At 40.9% G+C, this 17,939-nt stretch overlaps 2 protein-coding genes across 3 annotated transcripts in view; both read right to left on the bottom strand.

Annotated features, from left to right (window-relative positions):
• Positions 1–2,169: 2,169 nt before the first annotated feature.
• LOC137990855 (collagen triple helix repeat-containing protein 1-like) lies at positions 2,170–7,919 on the bottom strand. Its single transcript, XM_068835965.1, has 4 exons — positions 7,818–7,919; positions 5,582–5,700; positions 4,154–4,453; positions 2,170–3,542 (listed from the first exon to the last, which is right to left on the bottom strand). Exons 1-4 carry the CDS (start codon positions 7,828–7,830, stop codon positions 3,189–3,191), a joined length of 786 nt encoding a protein of 261 aa, XP_068692066.1. The 5' UTR covers positions 7,831–7,919; the 3' UTR covers positions 2,170–3,188.
• Positions 7,920–17,537: 9,618 nt separating this feature from the next.
• LOC137993245 (tumor necrosis factor-like) overlaps positions 17,538–17,939 on the bottom strand; it is a 16,095-nt gene continuing 15,693 nt past the window's right edge. For both annotated transcript variants that reach the window (XM_068838975.1, XM_068838976.1), the window contains exon 5: positions 17,538–17,939. This exon is cut by the window's right edge and continues 195 nt beyond it. In XM_068838975.1, coding sequence (XP_068695076.1) covers positions 17,791–17,939 — 149 coding nt within the window. In that variant the 3' untranslated portion in view covers positions 17,538–17,790.

Below are 17,939 nucleotides of genomic sequence, written 5' to 3'. Positions count from 1 at the left end.
GGCGACCGCAACGAGAACGTCACGAATTTGCATATTTAGTGGGTAAAAACAACAGCTTTGCACGCCCTGTACGTGCCTTTTTCACTTTTGTCCATTTCGTTGCCGTCGTCAGCAAAATAACAACGTGAAATAGCCAAGCTTTTGGTGTTATGAAGAACGTCAGCACTTAGGATAAATTTTCATTTTCTCTTCTAAAATGGAGTGCCTTTCCGACTGGTGTCATCTTTGAGGAAATTCCACACCCTTATCATATTAAAGACGTTGAAATAGTCACGAAGCGATTAAAATAACGCAAATTTATATTTTGAGATGACGTTCTCGTTGCCGTCGCCGTTGTCGTTGCTTAAGCTCCCTATTTAATTCATCTGAGACGAACTTGGGCAGAATAGTCAGGGGCACCCAACTTCAATTTTCGGAAATTAACTGTTCGGAAGACGATTTGAGATCTAGAACTTTCGGAACATTTGTTGTAAAATTTCTTGCTTGCCTGCCTCTCCTAGGATTTTCGAACATCTAAAAAATGGTATAATTACCCATTTTTAACGGATTTTTACCCTAAAAAGGTCACCTAGAATTTTCGGGAGCCTTTTTTCTGGCTGAAATTTTTGAAAAGGTAAGGTTTGATACCTATAATTTTCGGATCACTGGACAATCAGCTAGGAAGTCCGAACAGATGAAAAAACTTTAGGGGATAAAAATATCCCAATATCTACCGTTTAAATACTAAAATACGTTTGACAATGCTATGTTTAATGGTTTTCAACAGAAACCCATAAGGGTTGAAACGTGTAACGGCCCCTTGTGTGCTGGAAAACAAGCTTCTGAATATTCGATTTGCTAAGTACCATATTTGGAACAACAAGAGCGGGGGGTTTCCAAATATGGTACTTAGCACTGAAACATTCAACCAATCAGTTCTCACTGAATATTCGGAAGCTGTGAACGCGCGTTACACTTTTCAACCCTTATGGGTTTCTGTTTTCAACTATATTCTCGTTGGGTCACAGGTAACCCAGGCTCACTGTGTGCGTCACGTAGGTATTAAAATGTATAGAGAACATACGAGGCGAAGTTTAGGTCTGAAAATTTGCTAGAAAATGGAAATAAAAATTGATAAAACTTACCATGTGGTGAGCTGTTGTCGTCTTTAATACGTACACGAAGTTTCGGGGAAAATGGTCCCCGTTCACCTTCCTTCATAGTATAGTGACAAGGTAGGAGACAGGAGCCAGCTTAAGAACTCCGATCGACCCAAAACAAGCACGATTTTTCTCGTGAAAATCGAATCCAGTCGCTAAATAAACACGCCAGGTTCGTGGAACAGGAATTTCTGTAAACCATGAATCCACTGAAGCATCTCCAGGTAGCAACGCGAAGCCACCAGGCTCCGTAGAACTTGTAAGTTGATCTGCTAAAATGGCGGCCCGAAAGCGTTGTACTCGCGAAGTGTCCAATTCAAAATGGCACTGAACTCGGGACGCCTGGTGACGAGTATAATAAGTTCTGGAGGGAAGGGGAGTCCCAAATTGCTAAAAACAAAACTCACTGAGCAATCTGGGACTCCTCTCCCTCCAGGGGACATATATTCCCCTCGTCACCAGGCGTCCCGAGTTCAGTGCCATTTTGAATTGGACACTTCGCGAGTACAACGCTTTCGGGCCGCCATTTTAGCAGGTCAACTTACAAGTTCTACGGAGCCTGCTGGCTTCGCGTTGCTACCTGGAGATGCTTCAGTGGATTCATGGTTTAGAGAAATTCATGTTCCACGAGCCTGGCGTGTTTATTTAGCGACTGGATTCGATTTTCGCGAAAAATAACCGTGCTTATTTTGGGTCGATCGGAGTCCATAAGCTGGCTTCCGTCTCCTCCCTAGTCACTATAGTATGAAGGAAGGTGAACGGGGACCATTTTTCCCGAAACTTCGTATACGTATTAAAGATAACAACGCTCACCACATGGTAAGTTTTATCGATTTTTATTTCCATTTTCTAGCAAATTTCCAGACCTAAACTTCGCCTCATATGTTCTCTATACATTTTAATACCTACGTGACGCACACAGTGAGCCTGGGTTACCTGTGGTTCGGTGCCCCTGAATAGTGTCGATCGATCGAGAGCGCCTGCTTAGTTCGTCTGAAGGGCACAAGATGCATAATGCTGATAATGCGTCTGCATTGCGTCTGCACGAATGGACGAACAATTTGGGTCGCCATTGTTGTAATTTCCCTAGTAACAACTAAATTTGTGTACGGTCTACAATACTCAATTCGTGAAAACCACATTAACGCTCGACGATTCGGTTAATACTTATAAGCATGCATTTTTACCCGAACTAGCGTTAAATTTGTCTCCGATTTGATTTCTTCATTATCTACGGGCTTTAAGGATTTGTAGAAGAGTGTGCATTTGGAGCATGAGTGAAAAGAACAAATCTTCGAAACCCAAGGAAGGATTCAAAAATCACAAAACCCATTTCAAAGCTGGTGAAAACCATCCGCGGACAGATTCTCTGGAAATGACAAAAAAGATTGCAACAAGTTCGCCATTCTCAATCTGGTACTCGTTTCTTCTGTTGCAATCTTTGCCATATGAAGAAAGTTGTTTTATTTTAGTTAATTCCTTAACTGTTAACCGCAGGCTGCAAGTTTTTTGTTTGTATATTTGTTTCTATTCGAGTGTCGGAAATAATAACCAGCTTGTCTAACACAGGCGACTGGCAAAAATTCTAACGCCATGTTCTTGACCCTGAATCAGAGCTTTCTTTTTTGCTGTGATCGACGAGCAATTGGCTCGGCGATTGACTTTAGACTGTCTCGCCATCTTCCATTATCCGTACAAGCTATAAGACCAAACCCAATTCTTACACGCTCCGGGGTTTTTAAGGTACTCATTTGACATCTGCTCTGAATGTGCTTCTCTAACCGCCATTTTCAGTAGCCTGACGTATATTTCTATTTGTCCTGTAAAACGCATACTAAGCATTAAACAGTTGAAACCAGAAATCATTAGTTCTCTTTGCTGTATCTTTAATATCAAGAATAACAAAAAACAAAAAAAAATACTGAGAAAAAGTATGGAAAACTAACGATCGCAGTTTTCTATCTTTGTATACCTAATAGGTCAAAGGCTTCAACAAATCGCATTCAAAACATGGCTTTCTAAAATCAGTGACGCAGTTTTAAAATGTTATTAAACCTGTCCTTCCGGTACCTCTTCAACAAAGATCCGAGAAACTGAAATGTATCCTGTGTAAGCGTCGCCAGGCGTGTGCCGCTCACAATTGCCAACCCAGAATCCCACGCGCACCTTGCCTTTAGGGATGCTGCCACAGTGACCCTCAATGTGACGAACGCGATGAATGTCTTGGGACTGACCACTTTCCATATACAGTATGCCATCAATTGGAAGAGGGCATGAACATTCAAAACCGTTAAAAGTAAAGAACCAGCGTTTGCAGCAACCATGGCAATGATAGATTCTCAATGATCCTGTCCAGTACACGCGGAGGCTGGTGTTGGGTTGGTTCTTGTTGAACACACATTCCTGAAGAAAAACGTTTTAGGTCTAACCTTATTTAATGAATGTATATATACAGGAGCCCATTAGGATTCCTGATATATAACAAACTGCATTGACAGCAATTTTATATACCCTGATTTTTGGATGACTTAATACGCGTTTGATTTATTCAGTTTTGGCGAAATACGGAAGGGTGTCACGTGCGCTGCAAACAATTGTTGACCAGACACGTATAGCAGCTATTAATTCTAGTAGTAGTACTGGTGTTACTAGTTAGTCTAGTAATATTTATATTTTTTCCAGTTCGTGAAATTCCGTTGCCTGCAGAATATCATTAAAAAGTTAACAATATCGTTTCTAAGTGAGAAGAACTCACTAATAGCGGAATCCTACCTGATCGTATCTCAAATACAAACTTGACGGTCCCCAATTTTAAAGGCCCGAAAATAATTGGCTATGAACGCTCGAGTGTCATCTATTGTGTTCCGTGTTTTCTCCACGTAGTCTGTTTCGCCCTATAATACATATACTGCATACCACTTGGATTGACCCCAACCCCGCTGCTGTTTAGAATGTCATACCTGGCCAATCTAGCTTTAACCATGAATACTACCTTGATTTATATCATTGCTTACCTTGATTAGCCCATTGTCTTTATTATCGTTGAGATTTTTCCAAGCGCATTCTTTCCAATTCTTAACTGGCGAAAGGCCCCTCTCCCCTTTTGGGCCACGTGGACCCTGGACTCCAGTCTCTCCTTGATATCCCCGAGGACCAAATTGACCGGGAGGTCCCTGGGGCCCATTGTTTCCCAGCATTCCCTGGTCACCCTTTGTTCCGTCACGCCCATCACGTCCGTCACGACCTGGTGTTCCGGGCGTTCCATGCATGCCGGGAATGCCGCAGCCGAAACATCCTGATCGACATTGTGCGTCCTGTTTTGGAATATAAACAAAAGTGACTTGTGATAGTTGCTGACAAAAAGTTGTTTGTGACCTTTGGAGCAATATTTCTCGACTGGTTAAATGATTGTAGCTGCAAGAGGTAAGTAACAAACCAGCTTTGCGAGTCTGAAGACGTATGAATGATTAATCCAATATTCCAATTACAGTAGCAATAAATTCTGGAGCCGCATAAAGTGCACCAGAAGGCGCTTCGATAGCACGGAATAGCGAATAAGTCTGCTAGGAAATGTAAATTGTGCAACTTTCGAGCTCTATTTCTAAATTTCAAGCCCCTTTTCAAAAACTCGAGCACTATTTGATCAATTTTTGGCGATTTTTCCAGCGCAATCGGGACATGTCTAATGCATGCGTTGGGGGGGGGGGGGGGTTGGGGGGGAGGGGAGGGGGCTGCACAGAAGGGAGGCTGGGGGTGATGGTGTACCTCGGTAAGCAATGGATGACTCATCATCATTCTCCTAGCTCGCGGCTCTCGTGGACAAAAAAAGTTGGTTTTATCAACGGAGTTGACCACCGTTCAGGGATTCCAAAAGCTGACGTTTCGAGCGTTAGCCCTTCGTGAGAGCGAATCAACACAACGAACATGATTCGATTGATCAGACGTGAAAAGGAGCAGGTGTAAATAAACAAACACAGGAGCCCATCTGGAGCGTGCAACTTCCATACAGCGTCTGTGAAACGGCGTTTTCACAAGTAGGTTTAATTTTAGACTAGCCCTTCCCGCGAATTAGGTCAAAAAACAAAGGCAGTTCCGGTTCGGTGACCTTATGACGTCAGCTTAATTTCTTGTAATTGGTCATCGGGCTCCTGTGGGAGTCTCATTCGCGGGAAATTCAATCTAAAAATAAATCGGTCTGTGAAAACGCCGTTACAAGAACACAGTAGAGTTGTAGGCTCCGGGTCATGGGTTCCTGACAAACATAATTAATGATGCTAAGTAGTTTCAGGACTACCATTACTAATAATCCTCTTTTTCTCTACTCTGTACCGAAAGGTTTTTCTCTGGGTACTCCGGTGGACACAGCGCATTTACGTGATATATGTGATATGTATTAAAAAATTCTAATTTAGTTTAATTTATAATCTTTTTAAAATGCTCACAGTGGTCGGTTGGGACGGCCCATTGCTGCTGTTGACTGTCGCTGCAGCATATGTTGTCATCAGCAGACACAACAACACATTGCGGAACATGATTCGATTGATCAAAGGTGAAAAGGAGCCTGCATATTAAAGAAACATAATTAATGGTGCTATGTGTCTTCAGGACAACCATTACTTAATAATCCTTTTGTTCTCTACTCTGATCCGAGAGGTTTTTCTCCGGGTACTCCGGTTTTCCCCTCTCCTCAAAAACCAACATTTGACTTCATTTGCGTTAATTGTTAATTTCAGTTTACAGTGTCCCCAATTAGTGCTCCAGCGCTAGAACGACTACACTTAAACTTCCTTTCCGTTTTTTTTCTAATGTTTGACATAAGCTGGTCGCTGCTGACTGCCTACATGTATTTCTAATCCTAGCCACATGTTGTGTCTCTTCCAGCTCTGAATTCGCCCGTCGCCAAGCAACTTCCGTCTGTTAAATATTTGCCACCTGACCCCAAACCCTCGGTGTCTGTAACGTTATTAGCAAAATGGGATTCGACCGATGGGATGTACGTTTCACTTAGCACACAAAAACCATCTCCGTCGGATGGGCTGTCTCCGTAAAGATAAAATCAAATGAAAAGTTTAAGCACTGCCTTGCAAGATAGCTGATGAGGAAGATGCGGAGCTTACAATGAGTAAATGTAGTGTACATATCGAGTTACCAGTAGCGAGGACCTCTCAGTGGGGAGAACGGGTGGGGGGGGGGGGGGTAGTCGGGAGGGGGAGGTGGGGGTTTCCTTGTTCCGCTGTTCCAAAAAGGACTTTCAAACTTGTTCCAAGCTTTTTATGTTCCCTTCGTCCCAAGGATATTTTGTCATTGTTCCCCTGTTCCCCAGTCCCATTAACCCATGTTCTCTTCTTCCCCAAAAACCCTGGGAGGGCCTCAGCAGCTGTGCGGCCGAAAGCTAATGAAAAACGAGAGGTTCATAGTTCGCCTCGAAATGCGTTCGCTTCTGGAAGCGGTCTTCTTGCGCTTGTATGCAAGCTTCAATCCGGAGCCTCCTTCTTGAAGTAAGCCTATCGCCGGTTTATAGTGCTACATTAATACGTTGTGAGTGATAGCGAAATAGATCATCTTCACTTCATGATCTAGAGCATACGAAGTCTATTGGCTTTAGAAGTGTGAAGTTAATTCACATCATTTAAATTCTTTTGAAGTGACAAATGCTTCCTCTTTGTCTTTGGAAACTTACGAGGTACTGTTTACATTTGAACCCAGTTTGTCTCAGCTATTGTGGAGTCTTTTCAAGCTTATCTACAAATACTGATAAACAGAACATGGGTCTGTTATCAGATCAGTCATCACGGTTTTGTTTAATTAATCTTGATTGACGTTTGATTAGATAATTCCTTTTAATTCTCTTTTACCGCAACAGTTTTTGTTTTTGAGTCACGCAGAGGAGAAACTTAAAAGCGAAAATGCGCTAACCAGCAGCATTCGACGAAAAAGATAATTGGTCTGGTAAAGACGGCCTGAAAGTTAGGACTCGCGACAGAAGTATAATATAGCAGCGGATTGTATCTCCGTTTTCAATCAAAAACAAGGATGTTCGCTAATTCGTTGCTAACATTTCTTTCCCTTAGATAGAATAAAGGAAAGGAAAGGAAAGGAACTTTATTTAAGTGTCTAGACGTTCTAGCGCTGAAGTACTAATTGGGGACACTGTACATTGAAATTAACAATTAACACAAATCAAATCAAATGTTGGTTTTTGAGGAGAGGGGAAACCGTAGTATCCGGAGAAAACCTCTCGGAGCAGAGTAGAGAACCAACAAACACAACCCACATATGACGCCGAGTCTGGGAATGGAACCCGGGCAACATTGGTGGAAGACGAGTGGTCTCACCACTGCGCCATCAGTCGATCAGTCATCCAGCAAGCAAGCAAGCCGATAAACAACTGGAGATGATGATCTTTGATATGGAAATCAATTGCATCTATCGACTCGCTTGAATAAATGACTTGAAATCTCAGTTATAAAAATCAAGAGGCCGCGCTCAAGGCAATTCCTAGTGCAATGACTTGACGACTTAATTGCTTATTTGAAGGCAACTGCCGTTGAATTGCTCAACGTAGTATTTTGGAAAACTACATGGAGTGCGCATGCAGATATAAGTGCGGTAAAAAGGTGAAAAAAGTTTAAGGAACCGTGTAAATTACCAGGATATGTAAAAGAAGGACGAACTTACAATCAAATGGCATGAGCTACAGTAACCTTTCCTCAGCAGTTGCAAGTCCCTTCACAAACAGAAAATATGAAAAATACAGGACTCGCACTTGCTACAACGGCCCTCGTGATTGGTTCAGAAAACAATAAGCAAGAAAAATCAATGTAGCCTTGTCGCTGCAACTTATGACGGTCCAATGAAATTACAGGTTATAAAGAGATGCGTGGTACATGGGGGTTGGGGGTAAGCACGCAGCCATTACAACGGCTCTCGTGATTGGTTCAGAAAACAATGGACACATACATATACATATAATATTTTTTACCCAAATGAACCAAGTTTCTTAATTTTCTGTGAGTGGATGTCCAGATTTCTCCTCCGGCAGTTGCACGTTTAACATGCAAATTAACGATGGCGTCGTCTTTCTAATACCTACCTATAATCTGTCATGTTTGTTTTTTTCCAGTGCAAGCAAAGTCAAGGTATGTGTGAGATTAATCTCGAGAACTGAGGTTTAACGTTATCATCATTGCAAGCGCCGTTTAACTTCAAGCCGGATTGAATGAGCGTCCTTTAATCGGGGATACGGGGAAAAGAGGGGGATGAAAAGAAAGGGCCAGAAATGTAAACATCTGGGCCCAGTTCCTGAAAAGCCGATTAACGATAATCTAAGATTAAAGATTAACCAAGCAGTTTATTTCTCTACTCCCAAATGCTGTTCAACGCAGATTTTCGGCAGAACTTTACATGAGAAGACGTCAATCTTGAAAAACAAAAATAAGCAAAGGAAACTTTCACCAAAAAGTTGAAAACGTGAAAAAAAAGTTTACGCTAATCCTGGATTAAGTTAATCGGCTTTCAAGGAACCGGGCCCTGGGGAACTAAGATTAACCCCAGGAGAGTTTGAAATGAAGAGGGTTTTTTCAAATGTTTGGAGGTACTATTTTTGGTATCAGATTGAGATATTTCTCCAAATAAATGAGAGAAACAGATAAATAAATTGCAATTTTCTTCTGTAGATACTTTGAAAGCAGTAAAGGTTGAAGCTCCCTAATACCCTCAGCGTCGCTGTACCCTTTAAAAGCACCATTCAAGAAATTTACCTGTCGACTTACTTCATTCTTTTTTCGGCTAAAAGATTCCGCAAAATTTAATTACAAAATCAACGCATTAGGGCCAAGTCGCACTAGAGGACAAAACTGTTTACTTATGTCAAAAAACTGTCATCACAATGAAAAACCAAGTGCGACCGGTTTGTCCACCTAAGGACAAAATTTGGTCGCAGACGGACAAACTTCAAAGATGCCGTCGACTACCTCTGGAGCAGGCCAAACTGAAACAAATCTTGGAAAACAATGGCAAGGGTGTCTTGATTCGGAAATGATTTGACAGGTCACAATGATATGTAGCAGAGTCTCTATGCGATAGACTTCGCGGTAAAATTGATAACGTTCTCATTTGGCAGCGACATGAATCCAGGCGCGGGCGACCAATATTTTTCGTATGAAATGGGGCAACAATTTCCTCAATATCCACCAGGATGGATCTATCCGATGCCTAACCCTTACATATTCAACGATCGAGGAACTCCCAGCCCATCTCCTTCTACCACGAGTTCTGACTCGTTGCAAGAATCCTTTCAGTTCAGCGAAGACGGCTCAATGCCGGGATCATCCCAAACTTCTTTGCGCCGTACATCTTCGTCAGCCGAGAACATTTTGAGATCCCTTGTGTCGCGGTTTGTGGATGGAAACAGCGAGTAAAGGCGGTTTCGCAGGAAATTGCGTGACGCTCACAGCATGGTGTGATGTTTTGTTCACATATTTTGTTCTCAAGTGCGACTGTGGCTTTCCGGACAATTGTTTTGCCACTGGCCGATTTCAAGTCAGATTTGTCCTGAACAAATCCGAAATTGCCCTCTAGTGCGACTTGGCCCTTAATCGCATTAGTATGGATAGGTTAAAACGGACACTGATTAGGATGACTAAAGTTACAAACTCGTTCTCAGGGTTTCTCTCATCAATCAATCAATCACTGAAGTCTTTATTATAACTACAGAAATAATTTCCCGCATGCAAACGTGCAAGATTACAAAGTATGCCAGAAAAGGTCTAAAAGATCCACAAAAAAAAAATAAAAATAAAATTCAAAAATCTATGATGATATAATGAAGTTAGAAACGTTGACCAAAGTTGGCTTAATTAAAACGTTCAGTTCGAATATGCGGAATGACTCACTATTCATCTTTAATTTGCTAATTACTTTCCATGAGTTGACATCGGAGACACAGGCTTCTATATTAGATTTGCAAAAGACTATATAGTCCGAAGATAAATACAGCTGACAATCATCAGCTGACAATCGTCAGCATAAAAGTGATAATCCAAACCATGCGATCTTGCAATATCTACAAGATGTAATGATGATGATGATGATAGGAAACCACTTATCATGAGACGGCACATCTCCTGGTAGTTCATAGCGTTATACATTAATTAAAATACTAACAATAATGATTAAGCTTTTTAAAACGTCAATTAAAGGAGATCAGTGTTAAAGTCTATATGTGTTGCCAGACCGAAGGCTTGATCGCCGCGTGATAAGCTTTTAACCATGACCTTAGTAGTTGCTACTACTTTAATAACAAAGCCTTCGTTGTAACAAGGGGGTAATGTAGAACGTTTTTAGTAGCCTGCTTGCAGGCGGTAACTTGTGTTTTGGTCGAGAAAGTTCCCGCCCCCCACCCCGTCGTTTTGTCACCTGGCCCAGATCTATCCTTCTCACTCTAAACTACTTGTGGAAGAAATCCTGTGGTGTTTTCATTGAAATGAAACTTCTGATTCTTTCTCCATTTGTTAGCAATTAGTGTTTTTCAAATTTCAGAGAAATCGACCGATCCTCAAATATTTTAATTTTTTTAGCGACGTGACAAAAAGTTACGTCGCTGATTACGGACAAGTTTGGACATTGAGTTAAGCAATGATAGATGTCAAACATATTCTTTTCACAAAATTCCTCCGAATTGCAAAAGTATCCTCTCAGAAAACAAGAACACCATTTTAAAAGCTCATTCTACGCAAACAGTAGGTTCTGGAAGTAAATTTGAGAGTGGAAAACACGTTTCCGCCCGAAGGTTTGATCAAGCCGCGTGGAATATTAATATGATAGATAACACAACAACTAAGACGCTAACCTTTATTTGACATGTTGCCATAAAGCCATCCAGATGTTTTCGCTTGCCTCCAAAGAAGCTCTCTACTTAATTTTTTTATCGATCTCGACTAACATTCCCTGTTTTTCACCCTCCTGCATGAACGCTATTTCAGTCTCGCTCGCTGCTGGATGTTATTGTGACGTTTCAAAATGGCGCAAAACAAACGCTCGGCATGCTGGGTGCTATTGAGACGTTTGCTATTGCGACGAGCAGATTTGAAAGCGACACTAGCTCCTCTTTTCTCGATTTCTCGCGCTTGGAACATGCACAGGCCAACCACGAACACACAGAACATCCAACACTCAATTCGGAAGCGTCTCCTTCGTGGACGCAATTGGTAGTGATCTCGGATTATTGAAGTGCGTTCAACAGTCGCTTTGGAAGCAAAGGAGATTGGGAGGGAAAGTAGCAATCTTATAGGACATTAGAGGACCGAGGTTTGAGGATACGAGTATTCTTGAGATGGTTTCAACTAAGCGCAGGGTACTGTGACTCATGTGAAGGGATTGAAGTTACACTCTCACAACGGCATGACATAGTGTGTTGTGCAATCACAGTCCATTGCCCACTATTTCTGACTTTCATACTGACCTATTTCCTGTTCATAACAAACTTGTTTCCTGTCAAGTAGACAAAGTTTCAAGACTTTCGCATTCGTAAGCAAGCGGACATGGTACGACTCCCACCTGACACTTGAATTCGCTCTTAAAGTTTTGAATCCATCAGAAAGGATAGATTTCTAGAATATAATAGATGGCAACAGACAAAAAAAATTGGGAAAAGGAAGAAGCCAAGCAATGGTAAATTGAGTAAGAAACATCAACCTCCTATAAATACGAACCATTGCAATTCAAATCAACGCAAATGACAGGAGCTATAAATCCATGAGCAGCTTTCAGCCAGATTAAAATAGTACACTAATAAGGAGCAATAAGTTCAAATCTGTCTCTAACAAACAAGAACTCTCTTACTATTTTCGCTTATTTTCTCCGTGCAAAAGTTCGCCTAGGGAAAATTATGGTATTGGGACTTAAGTCTATTTCGAAACGACGTCATTAACTCAAGTTATTAATTAAAAGCTTCAAAAATGGGGTAGCCACGAAATATAAAATTATCAATGGAGCAAGTGGTGCTCTAAAAACACGACAGAAAGCGATGCTTTTCAGAATGTCCCATATCGGTGATGATCTATTTGAAAAATACACAACCCTGAGGAAGCAAAAGTGATATCCCCGACAAATGCTAGCCGTGGTGAGAAGTATTCATTTAGTATCGTTTTTGATTCATTTTTCCGTAGTGCATGCTTCATATCTTCCTGTTGAAATCAACAACGTACTTTCGTCTGAAAATGCCTTCAATTGTCTTCTTTTAAGTGCAACTTCGTAGTTACTATACATGTAGTCTTGCTAGTGTACCTATTAGGTTGTATTGTTTGCATTTATTATTTTTTTTGTGTGTGTGTGCGGAACACTCAGCTTTTATTGAATTTGTTGAAGTGTTCTTGGGTTACGCCCCCAAGTTGCAAAGGTCGTATTTTGACCTTTTGTCGTTTTTTTCCTTCCTTTTATTCTTCAGTTGTCAATTTAGTTGTTTCCTAACCCTTTAATTTTCATTTTACTAGAATCATCGATTTGTTGGTACGAAATAGGTATTTGGAACTTTCACCGCATTTGATCTGTAAAGTACTTGTCGAATTTCGTCAACTCTTCTTCGATTTATCTTGAAAGTCGCCGAAGCCACACTTTTATGACATTTTATATCGAATTAAAAAAGGATATAGAGAACAAGTAGCAAACAGGCTTAAATAATCTAAAGGCAGAGAAAGATACAGAATAGGCCTTTTCACGGTTAGTTTTGCTCATTTGCATTACAATATAATCTAGCATGTATGTGAGGCAATTTCGGGCTATTTTGTAGTTTTAACCCGAAATTGCCTCACATCCACGTTAGATTACATTGTAATGCAAATGAGAAAAACTAACCGTGAAGAGGGCTATTGTCAACTAAGAAGAGTACTTGTGGAAAACTTGTGGATTTGTTGACTTGTGGACGTATGGACTTGTGGACATGTGAAGATCATTGCGGACATGTGGACGTGTGGACCTATGGATGTGTGGACGATACATGTAGGGTATCTGTAGACATCTGGAGAGTGAGCGTGTGGACCTAAGGAGATTCGGATGTGTGGACATGTGGATGCGCGGACGCGCGGACTTGTGGATGTGTGGACCTGTGGAAGCGTGGGCCTGTGGACCCGAGGAGATGTGGATGTGTGGACCTGTAGATGTGCACATATGACCTATGGACTTGAGGGACATCTGGACCTGTGGACATGTTAGCCTGTGGACCTAGGGATGTGTGGACAATACCAGCTGTGGCCCCTTAGACAACGGACCTGTGGACCTGACAAGATTCGCAAGTGTGGACCTGTGGATATGTGAATGTGTGGGCCTGTGGATATGTGGACCTGTGGGCGTGTGGGCCTGTAGAGTTGTGGACATGTTGGAGTGTGGACCTGTGGACATTTGAAGTAGCAGACTTGTGGACGATTTGAGGTGAAACCATGATGGAAGAAAGTTAATTCCTGGGTTTTGGGTGTACAGAAAATATATCTGGACTGCTTCGTCCGGCTGTGTAACATGATGTGGTTAATTATACAAGTGCAAAGAATTAACGTAGGGATCATGACGTAAACTGTGATCCTTTACTTACAAAAGCAACCAAAATTCGATAGTGGTGCGCATGTACAAGTTCGTAGTTCTGAAAGGAAGGCTATTCCATACGATTGGAGGAGCAACTGCAAAAGATCGACCGCCATAAGTCTAAGGTTAAATCTAGGTACATGAAGAAGATTGCAACCAGATGATTTTAAAGTCCTGACAGGTTCGTACGGTCTTATTAGTTCCATGATGTAACTGGGAGCAGCATTACTAGGTACAATAGCCCTGTTCTTCAATTGCGCTTGATGGTTTAGAATGGTATAATGGCTTATCTCGTACTGGAGGTTATTGAGCAGGATCTCCAAGCAAAATAACAGACTTTCCACCGAACAGTACTTCATGCAGACCAGTTGCTTGTGTGCATCGTCTATCAATCCACCCTAGAGATGAGTGACCAGGCATAGAATAGTGCATATATTAAATAGCTTTTACCAGCTCCATCCTCTCCATTAATAATCAAATGTAGTGGTTTCTCTTGCATTGAGTGAGTTGTAACAATTTCATAAGCTTGTCTCTGTTCATCACTGAATGATTCTGTATTGATTGAAAATGTTTGTTTCCTTGGGAGAGAATTTTTTCTTTTTTTCTGTGATCCAACTTGGCGTTTCTCCAATTTGCTGGTCTGTGTATTTAACAGCATCACAGTGCCAATCATGGGAATTAACACTTGAAGATAAAGCATTAGAAAGACCATTAATGCGGGATAACGCAAGGATTATCCATTCCTCTTAACATGTTTCATCATCCACAACTGCGACGTTGTATGTATTATCTATTTCGGCATTTTGCATTTCGTCATGCAACTTCTTCTCCCAATTTGGAACATGCAATCTGACAGGTTCTGGTGAACTCAACTTATCAATGCCATGCAGCAATGTAATTCTTTACTGTTCCAAGCTTTATTTGGGTTATTTGTCCATGGTTTATACTTTAATAAATGATGTTTGCAAAATAAACTGTAAAATTTGCCTTGGGGATTTGGAAAATAGTGCGGAAATATTCAAGGTACTATGAGTGAAGACTGGTTAATTAGTTTTCCTTTTGCTGATCCATATTTTTCAATAAATCATACAAGACCCAGCTTCTTTATATCTGGAAAATCTTTAACATATTGAAGTCGTTTTGCATAAAGATCAAGCGGTGAATCCTTAGTACAAGGAGCTGATGCATTGTGTTGATTAGGGTATATTCTGCGAGAGTCATACAGACTGACGGGAGGGTCACGGGTTGAGGCCCCCCTGTAGAAAAAGAGTTTTAAGCTGTGCTATTATAATTTCATGAAAAACAGTAAATCCATAGTTTCTTGTGCACTGAAATCTCTTTGTCCAAGAGTTCTCATCGTCAAATTACAATGTCAAAAGTTTGAGCAAGCATTGCTGGCGAAATTAGGTTCACCTTTTAAAGCATGATATATATATTTGAGATATTCAGATATGGCAAGCATACTGATCAATCAACTTGAATGTTGCAATTTGCTCTCCACCCTCGCAGCTGAATTCGTCATTTTCTCTTGTTGGTGGTTATTTAGCCTAGTATCACCTTTTTGTAACTATTTTGGCTTTAAATTGGCACAACTTTCCATCGCTTTTACATGATGGCGGAACAGGTTCAAAAACTAATATTATAGTGTGTGGGCATGTAGTAAGCAGTAATTGGGTTTCCGCCACAAGAATGATTATATTTTTCTAATGTTATTATGTTCCGGATGATGCCGCATGATACTTCGATAAATGACACAGTGTTTCATCACTTTACATAGCGCGTCTATAATTATTAGGATCTTGCTTAGGGTCTTTCTTAAAATATAGGTACAATATTCGCTTTTACACCAATCCGAAGGTAATTCGTTTGAACTGTAAGATTGATTAAACAGAAAGCATATGACTTCAGCAGTCTCAGAGGCTACTTCCTTTATAATTCGCGAAGGGATGTTATTGAGACCATTTGCCTTTTTGCTGTCAAGATTTTGAAGGAGCTTTTTAGTTCCCTCAACTTCAAAGGTTATTGGGTCCATGCATATTGTGCCACTAAAACCTTTATTGGGGATGATACATCTTCCTGTGAGAACACTTGTTCATCCTTAATCAATGATATATCTTCCCGTGGGAACTCTTGTTGGAATCGTGCACTTAGGGTATTACCTTTACTAAGACTATTAGTTCTTAGTGGTTGAACACCAATCTGGTCTTGCGTCTTGGCCTTTATGCAAGACCAGAACTTCTTTTGTTTATCACTTGGGCCAATACTCATAATTTTACCTTTTATCTAATGGATCATTTGATTTCTTTTAATTATTGTGTAATCTCTTCTTCTTTCTTAACGGTTTTTTCAAACCTCAGTAGTAATCCATGGGATATCCTACCATGGAACCAGTTCCTTTTAGGTACTCTTTTGGACACAATTTCCATCAGGCCAACATTAAAAAACTGCAAATTATCGTCTACTGATGCTCAAAAGGGTTTTTATTAAAGAGGGCTTTACTAAGTTCCGTAGCATTCATTCTCACTTTATTAGAGTCAGTTTTGGTGAATTTGTAAAATGGCTTCTTCTTATTCGCGCAAATGGCTTCCATATAACTATCAAGTTTTGATTCGTGTGTTGCAAGAATCGTATTATGGACAGCAATGAAAACATCTCCGCCAGCATTGTTAATTATTCTGTCTTTACGAAAGATCTCCTAATTACTCGGGAAGACTTCGCCGCTGGTGATCGACGAGTCCAGCTTAGATTTACATCCTAAAATAATATAAGGTTTCTCATTGTCTATAAGGGTTTTACGAGGACCACTCTTATGTTGACTTCTGATGCTGTTACAATCTAAACTAGTTATAATTTTTTTCACTACTTCTGCCCCCGGCTAAGAAAATACCGATGCTTTTGCTTCCTGAGGTTGCGTCTAGCAGTTCGTGGCCGAGCCTGTCGCCCCCTGTTTCTGATTTCATTTGTGTCTGACAAAACGTCGCCCCTGTTGATTTGCGCCTGAAAAATCAATTTCTGATATGTAATCTTTGATTTTCAAAGTAAAAGAAATCGCTGTAAATATTCGAAAATTACTCGCCTTCAATCGCTATGCTGAACTTTCGATATTGATGCGCCGTGTGACTTTCTGCCTTGTGACTCAAGTTACCCAGAACACCTCGCCAACTCGGTGAACAATACCGATAACACCTTGCACGCCCTGTTAAGCAATACCGATACTACCTTGCGCGCTCGGTTGAGCAAATCGAGATTGCTTTCCCCTATATTTGCATATTAATTTGCATATTGTCCCTTTTTACTCGGGGTTGACTCCTCGGGTTTTGGCCCAGTGCGGAGGCAACTAGTTGACTTTTGTAAAATCATTTTACGCGGCGAGAGTTAAGAAAACGTTTGTAAATAAGTATTTGCTCTAGAATTGGCTTGTGGTAATAAAACAATTGCCAAGTGCTTGAAGTAAACCATTCACGATGTACGAAATTTCCAAGAAGAAACGTTTTCAGTTCAGCACAAAGGGTTATAGGTCGCTTACTCGTTTTTCAGATACTATGGGGAAATGACAAATGAAATACTACTTTACTGAATCTCTTTCAAGTTATTCCACTCCACCTCAAAGAGGCTTAATTTACCCAGAGTACAAGCACCCTGAGGATAGAAGCCGCTTGGTAACCATGTCAGTGGAATTCTAAAAATTCAGACAAACATTTCTTTATGGAGCGAGTTCAGTGAATTGAAGTAATTTCGAATTACTTTTAAAATTCCGTTTCAAGCTGATTATTACATTTGGTCTGCTCTACCATCTACATTACAAACAAAACCCATAGACGAGTCTTAAAACATTAACAGCCTTTTTCAGCCGACAAAGTGCTTTATTGACCTTTTTCTCCTGGAAGTTACAGGCAATTCTAACATCTGCGATTAAGGTGAAGTAAAGTGTAGCACTACGATAAAAAGCTTTTATGCATCTGATCTTACTAAGAGACCCACTTATTAAAATCTAACTTGTTTATAGGCTTTTAAAAAACAGACAATGAAAAAGCCGGCTTCTGCAGAAGGCTGAATCTCGATCGCTGCTGTCAAGACGTCAAATTAGGAACGCGCCAAAGTAACTGTGAAAGGGGTTCATGTGGCCTCTCACGGTGCCGTGGATGCTGGTAGCTAACAAGGTGATGACGTCACCAGCGTTAAGTTGGAATACTCCTCCCGCATACAAAGCACCATGTGACCCGGAAC

Source organism: Montipora foliosa, chromosome 2 (genome assembly GCF_036669935.1).
Source record: "Montipora foliosa isolate CH-2021 chromosome 2, ASM3666993v2, whole genome shotgun sequence".
Taxonomy (NCBI): Eukaryota; Metazoa; Cnidaria; class Anthozoa; order Scleractinia; family Acroporidae; genus Montipora; species Montipora foliosa.
This window is presented reverse-complemented; position numbering and strand designations above follow the sequence as displayed.

What these genes read in the sequence shown, in the direction of transcription:
- LOC137990855 (XM_068835965.1), bottom strand. An exon ending in GGCCGTCCCAACCGACCACT is followed by an intron (nt 4,454 to 5,581) that starts GTGAGCATTTTA and finishes ATTCCAAAACAG; the next exon opens with GACGCACAATGTCGATCAGG. An exon ending in AAGACAATGGGCTAATCAAG is followed by an intron (nt 3,543 to 4,153) that starts GTAAGCAATGAT and finishes GTTTTTCTTCAG; the next exon opens with GAATGTGTGTTCAACAAGAA.